The sequence below is a fragment of the Nothobranchius furzeri genome, chromosome 6 (genome assembly GCF_043380555.1).
Source record: "Nothobranchius furzeri strain GRZ-AD chromosome 6, NfurGRZ-RIMD1, whole genome shotgun sequence".
Lineage (NCBI taxonomy): Eukaryota > Metazoa > Chordata > Actinopteri > Cyprinodontiformes > Nothobranchiidae > Nothobranchius > Nothobranchius furzeri.
The window spans coordinates 78049361-78063609 of NC_091746.1; the positions used below are offsets into that span (position 1 = coordinate 78049361).

Genomic DNA, 14249 nt, shown 5'->3' on the forward strand with positions numbered 1-14249 from the left:
GTGCACGTCCCATTTACCGGTTCCGTTAGAACTTATGAGACGGTGCATCCATCAGGGTTCTAGGGCATGTCGGCGAGTTTTATTGTATCAGACCCGGGTTTGGACCACCTAATTAGAATCGTGTCTTATTTTAAAGGTGAAATGACTTGCACGAATAGTAATCCCCAGAGTAGTCCACTTCTTTTAAACTCGTTACCTTTTGGTTAAGATACTAGAGAGAAGTCTGGAGGCAAGCCACGCCTCTCAGCAATTTTTTGGGTTATCTGGATTAATTGCGCCTCTAACAGCTTATGTGGGAGGTTGGTAACTATAAAATGATTTATGCTAGTTGATCAGGCTAACATAAGTTTATCAATTTACTTAATTAATCAAACCCCTCCAGCTGGTAGAGACTTTTTCAACCTGCAATCAGAGCCAAACATAACCTCTAATATTCTGATTTTATCGCCCTTAAGACAACTCGTTACTCGCTAGGAGGGGGGAGTTAAACTCCCCTTATCTTAAGGTTTCTTTATATTATTTTATTACAAACTGTAAAGTAAGTCCTGATAATTCAGAGACCTATGATCGACATGCTTACCTCTGTGCAATTATGGCCAGGGCCCCCAACCGTGAAGCTTTAGAGAAAACCTGAAAGAATCAGGATTATGTTTCTTTTTCAAAAAAGGTTTATTACAAAATCAAAAATACAAAAATGGGTAAATAAAAAAACAACTGCTATCCCCCAAGGAGGAATTAGTTCAAAATGATTAAATAAGAGTTAGTTTACACCAGCTCCTGTCTTCTGAGAATCTTCCGTTCAGCTCCTTCAAAAAGGTTTGTCTAAGCTCTGCTTCTCTCCAAAAAACTGCCTGTCATCCCCCATCCAGCAGGACGGGGGATGACCCCTCCAAATCTGCTCTGTCTCTTCTTGTCGCCTGCCCCAGCTCTCTCTCTCAATCCCCATCTGCTGTTCAGAGCTGTTCTTATATACCCTTCCTGGACCAGCTTAAGGTCATGGGGTCATTTACCAGATACACACTTTGTAGCTCAACACAAAACATTTGGTGTCATTTTCACTACATGCAGCATTCTTCTTAACACAGGTCATTACATCATCTTTTGCAGTATTCTTCAGTTTCTCTCCAATGTTCCTGAGAGGGCTTCTGGATCTGATGGGCTTGTCTTCACTCTGTTCTCCTCCAATCCCATCTTTCCAAGCCAGGGGTGGATCCAGGGGTGGGGCCAGCCAACCTGACCTTTTGCCCAGTTCTGTCCTCTTGTCCCTGTGACCCTTGTGTGACCCTTGTTTCTGACCACAGTTCTTTGACCTGCAGCCCAGCTCCTGTCAGCTGGCTGATTTTGCTCGCAGAAGCCAGTCCAGTGTGGCTCACCTTTTGACCCCGTACTTGCCACTGTCTTTGGCATGTGGGGACTCGCAACAAGAGTAGGGTAGGGTAGGGTAGGGTAGGGTAGGGTAGAGTAGGGTAGGGTAGGGTAGAGTAGGGTAGGGTAGGGTAGGGTAGGGTAGAGTAGAGTAGGGTAGGGTAGAGTAGAGTAGGGTAGGGTAGGGTAGGGTAGGGTAGGGTAGAGTAGGGTAGAGTAGGGTAGAGTAGGGTAGGGTAGAGTAGGGTAGGGTAGAGTAGGGTAGGGTAGGGTAGGGTAGAGTAGGGTAGGGTAGAGTAGGGTAGGATCGAGCATGGTAGCTGCATACCACACTATTATGTGTGTACTTTGTATAACCAGGTAAAGCCTGGTTTACAAGGGTGGCCTGGGTTTTTCTGTGTCTAGCGTGGGTGTTCATCTTTACAGCTGCTTCTAAGACAAAAGGACCAACTGATGCTTTCTTTCACCGGTGTTGCCATCTTAACAGTCATTAAAATCCTAAAGGGAAGCATCTGCGCCACGTGTTGGCTCTGTGTCTGTCTGCGTTCACACCCCTTATCTTTTGTCCTTCTCCCATCAGTGTCATAAGAAATGAAACTTGTCTCATGCATCATTAATAAACAGATCTAACAAACAACAGTCATTTTTACTCTAAATGAAAACTTGTCTGTTATAATTTATATGCATGCAGACACATAATGCACACATAACAGATACTCTCGTGATTCATGCTAGTGTCTCACTGCTATGTTTCAATTTGCAGACACAAAAGCTTAATTAGTGTGTGCACTTTGTGCCTAATCAATAGTGCTCTAGCTTGCTGCTCAAGTCCCCCAGGGGTTTCCTTTTGTTTGATGAGCTGCACATCGGTAACATTGCCACTTCCTGTTCAACGGCTGTAAATCATATTTGGCATTTTGTGGCAGTTTGCCAATGACAACACCGAATGGTAGGGCACGTGAGAGTGCATGTGGTTTTTAATTTATTTTCTGTTTTTTTTGTTTTGTTTTTTTTGCATCATGATCACTGAGCTCAGCTCATAGATATAGGACACAGTACACTCGACAATTGATTGCACTCTGCAAACAGCCAATAGGGCACAAGTCATTCCCCGATAAATGGTCAGAGAGAAGGAACAGGAGAGCAGAAGGAGACGTGGAGGGGTGGGAGGCAGAGGGAGCAGGGGGAGCGGGGTGAGAAGGTGGCAGACAGATTGAGATTTAATTTTCAGGTCACGGCATCTTGTGTCACTTGAGACCCCAGACACATACAGGGAGGAAATGATGCACATATAGGCCCTCACACACACACACACACACACACACACACACACACACACACACACACACACACGCTCACACAAGTGAGTATTGTGTCCCCAAAGCAACCAAGCACCTGCATGTGTGTGTATGTTTTTGCAGAAATGTCTGTGTCTTGCTAGCCTAAGCAGAGATTCAGACATATATCAGGCCTGACATTTAGCGCTTAGCTTTAGCACTAAGCTTATTAGTGGAAGACCAAATATCAGCACAATCTTCCTTTCTCCCCCTCAGATTTACCAACTTCTCACCCTCAACATGCTTCACCGTTCTTCTGCTGTCACGGCTTTGGATGCCTTCTCCTTCTGTACACACACACACACACACACACACACCCCTCTGTCTTCTCTGCAATTGTCAACCAGTGCGTGTTGACTTTGCTCACACATGTGAATCTTTCCACACCTCTTTTTGTCTCATTTCCACTCCTTCTCCCCCAATCTCAGGAGTCCTGCTGATTGCAACCCAAGATTTTGGCAGCTCATCAACACGTACAAGCTCTCTCCACACACACACACACACACACACACACACACACACACACACACACACACACACACACACACACACACACACACACAATGAACCCCAATTCAAGATGACAGAACGGAAAAGGCCTGAAGATGGTGACTGCAAGCGGCAGTGTACATCTACTTGAAACCTGCTTACACCTAGCTTTTTAATTACTGATGAGACACCGAGACAGATTCTGAAAAGAAAAAAGAAAAAAAAACAGCAGAAGGAGGACGAGTTGGGACAATGACGGGAAAGCAGACACGAGTGTGTCAAGGGCAATGATAGTCTTTTTAGTGGCAATAACAATTCAATCAAGGAGAAATGTAAGCGGAACTAAGTGGTCCGTAATGGCAAAGAGGCTCTTGCTGCTGACATGAACACTGAGTAGGGGGTTCAGGCAAGAGGCAAACAGGACACAGAAGAGTGCAAAAGACCCCCAGAATAACTGTAAAAATTAAAACAGTGGAAGAAAATGTTTAGCATAAATAATATTGTGAACTAGGATTTTGCAGGAGCAACTGAAATCTGTGGTTGTGGAAAACTCTTCAATGGCACTTTCAGATCAAATACTCGCATCACATTTTTACAGCTTCTGTTTGCACTTGCACATTCAGCAAGATTACTGTAGCAATTTAAGCAAGTCAAAATGATACTTATTTCACTCACTATCGGTGCACATTTCTGCGTTTTGTTCCACCGGGGAGGTCGGAATCAAGAGCTGTTGTTTTTAACCAATCCCACATTTAGCCCATGAACAGGTTTTCTGAAATGGCGCTTGCCAGTGATGCAGTCATGTGTCAGACTAATCAATGTACATTCACGCCATCTGGACCCATCAACATCCAGTTATGTCACTTGTTTGTCTCGTGCTGGGAGAACAGGCTGCCGGTTCACCAAAGAAGACAGAGAAGAAAGAAAAGTCCAAAGCCTTTACCATTCTGAATTTTTAGAGTGTGTTGGATGTTACAAAGTAACGTGACCGTGACGTGTGGCTGACTTGAGTCTTTGGGCTGAAAACCGGATATACATGCATCTCTAAAGCCGAGTATACACTGTGCGGCTTTTTTTTTTTACCCTTTTTTAGACGATTTTCCTCCCATGTGAGAAACTTTGAGGTCGGAGTGAGTTCTGCGTTGTGTAGTATTACAGGGGCTACTGAGAGATGATTAACACCTCACAAACAGCTCTCAGTCAGAAATTGTGCGGTCGCATGAATATCAAATAGGTTTGATCAGGTTTGATCGTCCCTCACAAGGGCACCGCACTGTTGAAGCAGCGCTCTGACCCAAAAGTGTTCTTCTAGGTCTTTAGTTGCCACATTTGGGAGCGCATAGAGCAAAAAGTATTAGATGGAAAGAAGCAAGTAATTGCTTGAAACATGTTCCAATCCAATCCTCTCATATTAGAGAGGATTGGAGCATGTAACAAACTCAAATACATGTCCACATGCTTCTCTTTAATCTCACAAGACAGTATTTTGTGCTTATGTGTGAGTTAGTGTGCACTTTGTGTGTTCTTACATATTCATCTACTTTGAAGAACATGGCCCCGTGTTGGACTGACATGTTTCATTAGGGCAACTAGGTCAGCATGAGATCCAAGAGTGGCGGAAGGAAATGAGAAAAATAAAATGCGGAGTGAGTTTTTGGAGCAGACCGCTAAGTGAGAGCGAGACGTAGAAAGCGATGAGAAAAGATGAAGGGGACGGACGAGGCTGCACACTAGCAATGAGAGGGAAAGACGAGGGGCCAAAAATTAAAAAGCAGGAGGCAAAGAGGTTGTATTTCTTTCTTTCATTTTTCCAGTCCAGCTCCAAGTATGATGTGAGTCCAATTCCGTGTGAGCGTAGTATCTTTTATTAACGGCACATGGGACTCAGAGCAATCCAATATTCCAGAACTGAGGCATGGCACTAGAAGCAGAGAAAGGGTTTAGATGGTTCCGTTAATTGAATTCTCAGCCAAAGCGAGTCCTTCCACAAGGGCTCCGAGTTTTTAACTCTGTCGAGAGATTAACATTCTCTCAAGTGGCTTTTTAGCTATTTAATTCAGACTCACCTGCCAAGGTTATTCTCTGTTTTTGTTACCGCTCTGTGTGTTTCTTCTCTTTCTGCAGCTCTCCAATTACAAACACAACTTATCTTTTTTCCACCCTTGTTTAATTTAGCCTCCGATGCTTGAGCCCCATAATGAATGTGTCTGTGTTCAGTCCTGCTCGGGTTATCTCTCCGTCTCTTTTATTTATTTTTTTGTCCTGAATGCACCTGCAGAAACACACTCGTGCAGCCGTGCATACGGTCCAACCTGTTTCCCCGCAGCCTGAGTCAGACATCACAGGCTATTGAGTGGGTTGAAGGCAACATAAATCACTTTTTGATCACATTGCTTGCTTTAAAAAAGAAAAAAATGTGGCACAAAACAAGTAAAGAAAGATGTTGCAATTGTTTTTATTCTCCCCAGTTTAGATTTCTTTCTTTTATGTTACAGCATTCACATCCTGCCACGTTTCATTACAACATTCTGTTGCAAATGTCGCGTTTTAGGCATTAATTTGAATACATTTGTCCAGCTTCCTCCATTGTGTTGTTTTTTCTGAGGACTTTCTTCATTGTTTTGTATTTTGTTTTCATTTATGGTCCAAAGGAGGAGGTTGGGGGAATTTTTGACAATACAATCTGTTTGAGACGGGGGCCCGAGCAAACAGTTTTAACAGGCAAGTCTTTCTAATGTTTGCCTGGACCGGGGGTCGGCAACCCGCGGCTCTGGAGCTGCATGCGGCTCTTCCATCTATCTGATGCGGCTCTCTGTGCTTGTAAAATAATGAATGGATATTTAAATAAAATGCTTTATATTTTACTGCATTAATTTTACATCTGTATGCCAATTCTAAATGTAAAGATTGTCTGCGTAAACCTGAACAGTTCCAACCCGGTCTTACTGTGAGACCGGGTTGACGCGTCACGCTTGTGCGCAATCATAGGCGCTTTATGAGCTGAAGAGGATGTGAGATTCTGGGACTCTCCTCAGACGGCTCCTGGATGTGTCGCCACATTGGAGACAGGAACAAGCGCTATTCAGCCAAAGTTTCATAATCAGGGAACATTTTCTAAGTGACAAGTCTCGCTTCAGTCGGAGGAATCTTCCCGCATGCGCCCTGGTTCTGCGACGCGCTCCAAGACCCTCTCCACATCTTCAGCTCGCTGTGCACCGTACGTACTCGCTGACAGTGAGCTGCGCTGAGCAGTGTCCAGCTCAGATGTTCAGATGGGAATCATTTCTTGAGTGATTTAGCTACATCTGCGATGTGCGTAACGAATAAAATGTCAGTTCGTCTGCATGCGTCGGGGTAATTCTTTCTATTCTTTCTCCGTCAAAATAAACGGTCAAATACAGGAACTATCCGGTCAACACAACACAAGCCCTGCTTTTAACTGTTCTGTTTTCTTGTGAAAATTGTTGCAAAGAGATATAATTTAACTTGATTACCACCAGAGCCAGGCGCACTGCGCCGTTATCTCCGTCACTGTAAATGAGGGAAAAACAAAATGATCGGATCCTTTTCTGACCTTCCCCACCTACATAGTTTAATTACAACAATCAAACGTGACAGAGCCTGGATTTGTATTCTGAACAGTCTAAACATGTTTTAAAAAGAAACGTATGACAAAAGTGGCACCTGCTCAGTAAAACCACCAACAGGGTGAAAAATATCAAAATGTTGTAGGCAGAGACGGGCTACAACTTCTGGATCCACTTTATATAAATCATTTTATTGATTAACGTCTTATGAAAGATACCTTTGACGTACACGAGCGACCGGTACCGGCTGCTATCACCTGTTGTGAGCAGCTCTCTGCTGTCTGAGGGTAGGCCCCACCCACAACGCCGCGGCTGCTGTGGCTCCCAGTGTTTTCTTTACTGTGGGAAACGGGTAATAATGGCTCTTTGATGGGAACAGGTTGCCGACCCCTGGCCTGGACGATATCGCCACAGCAGCTCTTAAATCTGCTAGATTGATACGATGCTGGCAAACATGAATGCTGCTCTGCCGGTTTCCTCAGTGAGCCCAAAATAATGAAATAAAAAAAGGTAGTGGCATTTACACAAAACTGCCACAGTGTGGACAAACACATGCACATTCATGTTGCCATGTTGGGAGTTTAAATAAAAATGAGTCATGTGCACACACTTGTTGTTCTCTAGCCCTTTTTCTTTGATTTTGTGTAAAATAAATACGCAAAATCTTCTTTCTGTTCACCCACACACAGTGTCTCACTCTTACGCACCAACACATTCCTCCCATCAGCATTCACAGGCGATCAGTATTCTGAAGAGCTTTCCAGGTCAGCCGGACGCTGATCTATCAGGCCCCGACAGTGTGTCGCTTTGTATCTACAGCAGACCTCTCTGCTAAAGGGGAGCACCGACAGTCTTCTGTCACCAGGAAATTCACTGTAAATGTCTGAATCAGTGCTCGTTCTGCCATACTTGTCCTACATATGTTAACCCTTTACACACACACACACACACACACACACACACACACACACACACACACACACACGAACACACGTTGTGGGGATCTGCTTAAATTCTGACCAAAAAAAGAAGTAATTTTAATGTTTTGGCTTTGACGACTTAATCCATCCATGTAAGGGCTGGAAGTGTGTGTGTGTGTGTGTGTGTGTGTGTGTGTGTGTGTGTGTGTGTGTGTGTGTGTGTCCATGCATGCATGTGTGTGTGCTCACATTTATAAACATTACACACTGGCATGCAATCTCTCTTGCACACAGACACACATCATCACGTCCAACAAATAACTCATATCTTAATGGCTGATGCTACACACACTTCCATAGCCCTGTGTGCAGTAAAAAGTATGAACATAAGCACATGTGTGTGTGTGTGTGTGCGCGTGCACGCACGTGTGTGTGTAGCAGCTATCTTAGCTTGTCTCTTTGATCAGCCCATAAAAGCACCGAAGCGTGGACAGATAGCCTGCACCGACACACTATCGCTCCTCCGCTTCACTCCGAGCGTCTCCCTGTTCCTCACGCACATTAACCGCCACAAACACACTCTGACACACTGCCCCGTGTGTATCCGCATCTCTCCCATCTCCCGGTGCCTCTGAGGAGCATTGTGCTGCCTCCTCGGCCTTATCTAGCAGCAGCTGTGAATACATCAGCTTCATTTTATCTGTTTATCTTTTTTTTACGTACTTGAAAGTACGCTGGGCTGAAAGTTAATGTGTAATCTCACCTCACCAAAGTGACTGATGCTGGATACTGATACTCCCACAGAAATCTTCTTTTTGCCTGCCACTGAAATCAAAACAGCAAAAGTGCCAACTTGGGAAACTTTGACATTTATTCTATTTTTTTGTTTTTTTGCGAGACCTAACCCACTTTGACTGTTTTCATCTTCTTTTTCTTCCTTTCTCCACTCCAGATAAGTATATTCATGACCCACCTGTCAAACTACGGAAACGATCGACTGGGTCTGTACACTTTTGTCCACCTGGTTTCCTTCCTTCGCTCATGGACGAACCTGAGACTCCACACCCTCCCACCCCTCCAGCTCGCACACAAATACTTCCAGCTTTTTCCGGAACAAAGGAACCCGCTCTGGCAGGTTTGTTCACAAGGATACAAGCTCACATATCCACATGTATGGACATGTGTGTCTACTTCTTTTCTTAGCTCATTCCCTTGGTGATGTAGATAGATCATGAGTTTTTTTCTTAAAGGTCACCATCTAGAGGCAGAAAAAAATATTACACCATAAGCCCCTTTCCCTCCTTCCACGATAACCACTGAAAGCGACACCTCTCATTTGTGAATGCCCAACTCTTTTATTCATATTATTTTCCATAAGAAATTTCACCAACTGTTCATCAGTCTTTGGCTTGTAAATTACAGAGAGGTGTCTAGGTCCTGAAGCAGCAAAGCATCCCCAGACCATCTACCATCAACCACCATGTTTGACTGATTGTATGACCTTTTTCTGAAATGCAGCGTTATTTTTCACCAGATGAAATGGGACACACACTGGAAAAAAGGGCCAGCCATAAAAATTGACTTCATGTCATTTAATTACATATAAATATCCTGTGTAAATTTATTACAGAAGCCCTTTTTACAAGACACACCGTGCTGGCAAATATGCGTAATATTACCACGACTATGTGTCTTATCAATGCGCTGTGCAAGCATGGTGTTGCGCAAATTTAGCGGCATTCATTCCACCTCGCTTGGTAGTAATAATGCATTATTGGTCTGTCTTATAAATGGCTATTGTGCCATGACGCAACAGGGGGAGGTGTTTTAATGACCTGGGGAGTTATATCCGAGCTCCGGTCAGCAAATATATTGAAAATAAAGTAAACACGGTCAATAAGTTTTACTTTTTGAACAAAATCAGCTGAGACGGCAAACTGGAGCGCTGCAGCGCTCCATGAACATCTCTCTCTGTTAGAGTTGAATCTCAGATCATCAGACTGCACAAGGACTGATGGAGACAGACTCCTTTCAGAGCGGTTTGTTAAGAAAAACTTAACGATCACAGCTTCTATCACAATGAAAAGCAAGTTGTGTCCAAGACAAACGGAAGTCTGCGGCATTGCTAATACCGCCCCCATACCCCCTTTATGCCGCTATCGCCTAACTTTTTTAGATAAAGGACACAATTGTTCCACATTACCACCACGGTCTGACCACTTACAAATGACCTACGTGTTAGTGATGTGTCGGTCGCGAACGAACCGGCTCTTTGAAGTGAACAACGGGAGCCGCCCCCTCCCCTCTTGCTTTGGTGAAAGCTACAGGCGATTGGTCAACATGTGTAACGGCGTGTCCAGACTGTCCACACACAGAGCAGTAGGGGCAGGGAAGAGGGAGTGCTACGAAAACGGTGAGAAAATGAGTGCCAGCAGTCGGAAAGTTGAGATTTCTTAAAGTGTTCAGTTATTAAATCCATAGAAATGATAAATATTTGATATATAGCATTTTTTACATGAATAAATCATTTTACATATAGTTTAGCATTATTTTGGTGATAAATGTACTCTACGCAACAGAAAATCTGAGGAGCCACTTGGGAGCCAAAAGAGCCGGCTCTTTTTGGTGAGCTGAGCCAAAAGAACCGGCTCTCTAAAAAGAGCCGGAATTCCCATCACCACTACGTGTCCCTGATGCCGCCACGGCGTAGCAGCAAATTGACAGCATTGTTTTGTAAAATCGGCTATAAAGTCAATGAGACATCCACTCGTAACCTGTTCTTATGTTAATTGAACTCATGTTAAATTATTTTAAAAACAACCATTGTGATTTTAAAAGTGTAGTCGGTGATCAACAGGTCCAAGAATCATTTTATTGTCCGTCTTATTTCTTCTGCAACCCAAATGAAGAACAAATAACACACTGGGGATTTGCTGCCTCTTTAAAAGTCCTAAAAATGGGACTTGATTAAGTAAGGTTTGCTAAACATTCTTAGTTTAGGTTTACATGTGATTTCAGTTCAGCCGTTTTGATCATTAACATTTTAATTGTAGAATTTTTTGTGAAATCTTACATAAAAGTTCTAGCTTGTGTTTACTAGGGTCAAAAATACATTTTTGAATGCACCTTCCAAAGTTTTCCACTTTTCCAGGCTGTTTTTCCTCTCGTTTCCTTATTTGGAAACTGCATTTTAGATTTCCCAGGTTATCTTTTCTGACGTTGTTGATCTCATACATAAAAACACAACAAATAGAAGAAACATGTGAGAGGGAAAGCTGTTTTCTCACAAGACTGTATATTCTAACACCACAATAGGAAAACATAGACTTGTTTTGTATGGCCTATTAAGGGCATACTCATACAAACCTGTTCTTGAGTAAAAAAGGGGGGACATGATTTTGGATTGTTTTATAAGTACCTCTGTTTTGTTAATAATGGGGGTAGAATGTGTTTTGGATTACCTGCTAAGATTTAATTAGTAAATAAAGGAACTAGGCCTAAATGACTACTAACGAGCTGATGAAATAATCGTAAAAGGCAAACCAATGAAAGCATCACTGATAAATGAATGACAATCAAATGTACTCCATCTGTCAAATCCTATGTCCTCTGTGTGTGACCTGACAGTCCATGGTGGTACTTTTCTGACAAATGCACATCATTAACAGAGCAGTATTATCATTTAGCCATTTCTTGGATCAAATACATTGCACCTCTGTCTTTTTGTCCTCTGCGGGGGTAGATTGTGTTTCTGTGTGTCTTTCACAAGGCTGCAGCTGATAGTGTTCAAGGAAGGCGTCGAGCTGCGAGAACAGTTCTAATATCGAAACAGTGTTTGTGAGAAAGCCAAAAGGTGTTTTTTTGTGACAGAAATATTGGTTTTACAAACCAGGTGCACTGAGAAATTGTGCTTTACTGATTGTTTGGAAAATGATTACTCAGATTTTAACATGCAGGCTGAACCTGAAAACACTCTTCTACCCCTATTTCCTGCGTTAGCTTCTGATAGAAAATGGACGGAAAAACGCTTGCTTCAGAAAAGTCAGTCAGATCTTCGTGACACTGTCCGTTGACATTCATGGACTCACCCATCTTGACTCGCAACAGGGAAAGGCTGTTGTTGGTTTAGCATTCAGGAAACAGCAGAGAACGTCTCAGCTAGTAGAAGCTAACTGTTAGCATTAGCAACTCCACCACGCAGCAGAACTCCATCAGGCTTGTTTTATTTGTCAAGATAAAACATCAACATTGCAACACAAACAAAGTCAGTAGTAGAGTCACGTTGCATTTAGCCAATCAGAGGAGAAATGTCCCAATATCAAGAAATAGGACTGCCGTTTTCTGTCTATCATGCAGTGCCCCGCGCTGCGCTCAGACTTACAGACCACGTGACCATCCATCTGATACCAGCGTACAAATAAAAGCTAAAACGCTCCAAGTTGTGACTTTAAGAAAATGTGGAGCTACAGGGCTCTCGATGAGCTCCGCACTTGCTTAGAAACCACAGACTGGGACGTAATGAGGGCTGCCTCTGGACAGATACCACCTCCTACATCCACTTCTGCCAGGACAGCATCATACCAACATGCACAAGGATGTGTTATAACAATGACAAAGCCTGGTTTTAGCCCAAAACTCAAACAGCTGTGGTTAGAAAAGAGAGAAGCTTTTAAAGGTGGGGACAAGAACTTCTACAGAGACTCTAAGTACAAGTTCAGCAAAGAAGTGGCCATAACTAAACACCAGCACCATGACAACATACAGCAGCAACTCTGAAAACAGCTCAGTCTTTGTGTGGAAAAGTTTCAGGAACATTAGGAACTACAAGCCCAAATGATGATGGTGTGTCTCCTGCCACTCTAAAGCACTGTGCTGAAGAGCTGGCCCCAGTGTTTATGGGCATTTTCAACTCCTCACTAGAAGCATCTCATGTGCCTGCCTGCTTCTAGACACCATAGACACCATAGTCTCTGATCCCAAGAAGTCAAGGATCACTGGACTCAACGACTACAGACCTGTGGCTCTGACATCAGTGGTCATGAAGTCACTTGACCACCTGGTTCTCCCACACCTTAAGACCCTCACAGCCCCCCTCCTGGACCCCTGCAGTTTGCCTACAGAGGCAATAGGTCTGTAGATGATGCCATCAACATGGCTCTGGATTACGTCTCTGCCTTCAACACAATCCTCCCAGACCTCCTCCAAGACAAACTGTCCCAGATGAGCATGCCTGACCTAATCTGCAGGTGGATCACTGACTTCCTGACAGACAGGAAGCAGCAAGGGAGGCTGGGGAAGAACGTCTTTGACCTGCGGACCATCAACAATGGTTCCCCTCAGGGCTGTGTTCTCGCCCCTCTGCTCATCATACTGTACACCAACAGCTGCACCTCTGACCATGAGTCTGTCAAGTTTGCAGAAGATATCTCCGTCACAAGACTCATCTCTGAAGGGGATGAGTCTGCCTAAAGAATGGTGGTCGAACGGCTGGTGTCCTGGTGCAGCCACAACAACCTGGTGCTAAACGCACAGAAGACAGCGAGGGTTATTGTGGACTTTAGGAACCACACAGCCACAGTCGCCCCATTACCCTGTCTGACACTCCCATCATGATGGTGGACTCCTGTCGTTTCCTGGGCACCACCATCACCCAGCACCTCAAGTGGGAGCCTACCATCACCTCCATAATAAAAATGGCCCAGCAGAGGATGTACTTCCTGAGGCACTTGAAGAAATTCAACCTGCCAGTACAGTCGATGAGGCAGTTCTACACCGCAATCATCGAGTCCATCCTCACCTCTTCTACCACTGTGCGGTATACTGGAGCTACCGCCAGGGTTGAACGTCAAACTGAGTAGACTCTTAATTCAGTCTACATAGTGTGTTATTTATTTATTTCATTTGTTTCATTGTTTGAGAAGTTTACTTTACCAACTTCACATGCTTTAAACAGCATTCAGGACACATCAAAGGGGAAGCCTGTCTCTTTGATTCATTGTTGTGGCTTCTTAATGGTACAGGCTTTTGGATCTGATCCCCTTTTCTCCGCCTTTGTAGAACCCATGTGATGACAAACGGCATAAAGACATCTGGTCTAAAGAGAAAACCTGTGACAGGTTACCTAAATTCCTGGTTGTGGGGCCACAGAAAACAGGTAATGAACACGCGCGCACACACACTCAGACATGAACACACAACACAGGCTCCCTGTGTGCGCGCAGGTGTCTGCATCAGAGCCTTTTCATGTAATCCCCGCTGCTTCTTTACCCCTGTCAGAAGGAGACAAAAGAGGAGGCTCCTGCCTCCTTCCATTCTTCCACCCACATGCTATCTCCTTTAGAAGCACAGAGACACCAATGTCTTCATCTTTTTTTTTTCTTGCTGTTGCTCTGTCTCCATCAAGTAGACTGAAATAGAGAAGCTTATTAAAAACGTGTATACATTACCGGAGTCTTGAGTGTCGTATCTAGAATTCTAATCACCGGCTTTTTTGGGAGAGAGGTGAGAAGGCGAGGCATGACTGCTAATTAACTGGGTGATAATCTCCCAAA

The 14249-nt window shown here is 43.9% G+C and overlaps 2 protein-coding genes across 3 annotated transcripts in view; one reads left to right on the forward strand and one right to left on the reverse strand.

Moving 5' to 3' along the window:
• Positions 1–14249, forward strand: part of ndst3 (N-deacetylase/N-sulfotransferase (heparan glucosaminyl) 3) — a 64790-nt gene that overhangs the window by 37331 nt on the left and 13210 nt on the right. For both annotated transcript variants that reach the window (XM_015943623.3, XM_054744795.2), the window contains exons 6-7: positions 8651–8833; positions 13756–13852. In XM_015943623.3, coding sequence (XP_015799109.3) covers positions 8651–8833; positions 13756–13852 — 280 coding nt within the window. The remainder of the gene's footprint in view (positions 1–8650; positions 8834–13755; positions 13853–14249) is intronic.
• Positions 1–14249, reverse strand: part of prss12 (serine protease 12) — a 137987-nt gene that overhangs the window by 31638 nt on the left and 92100 nt on the right. The window lies entirely within an intron of this gene.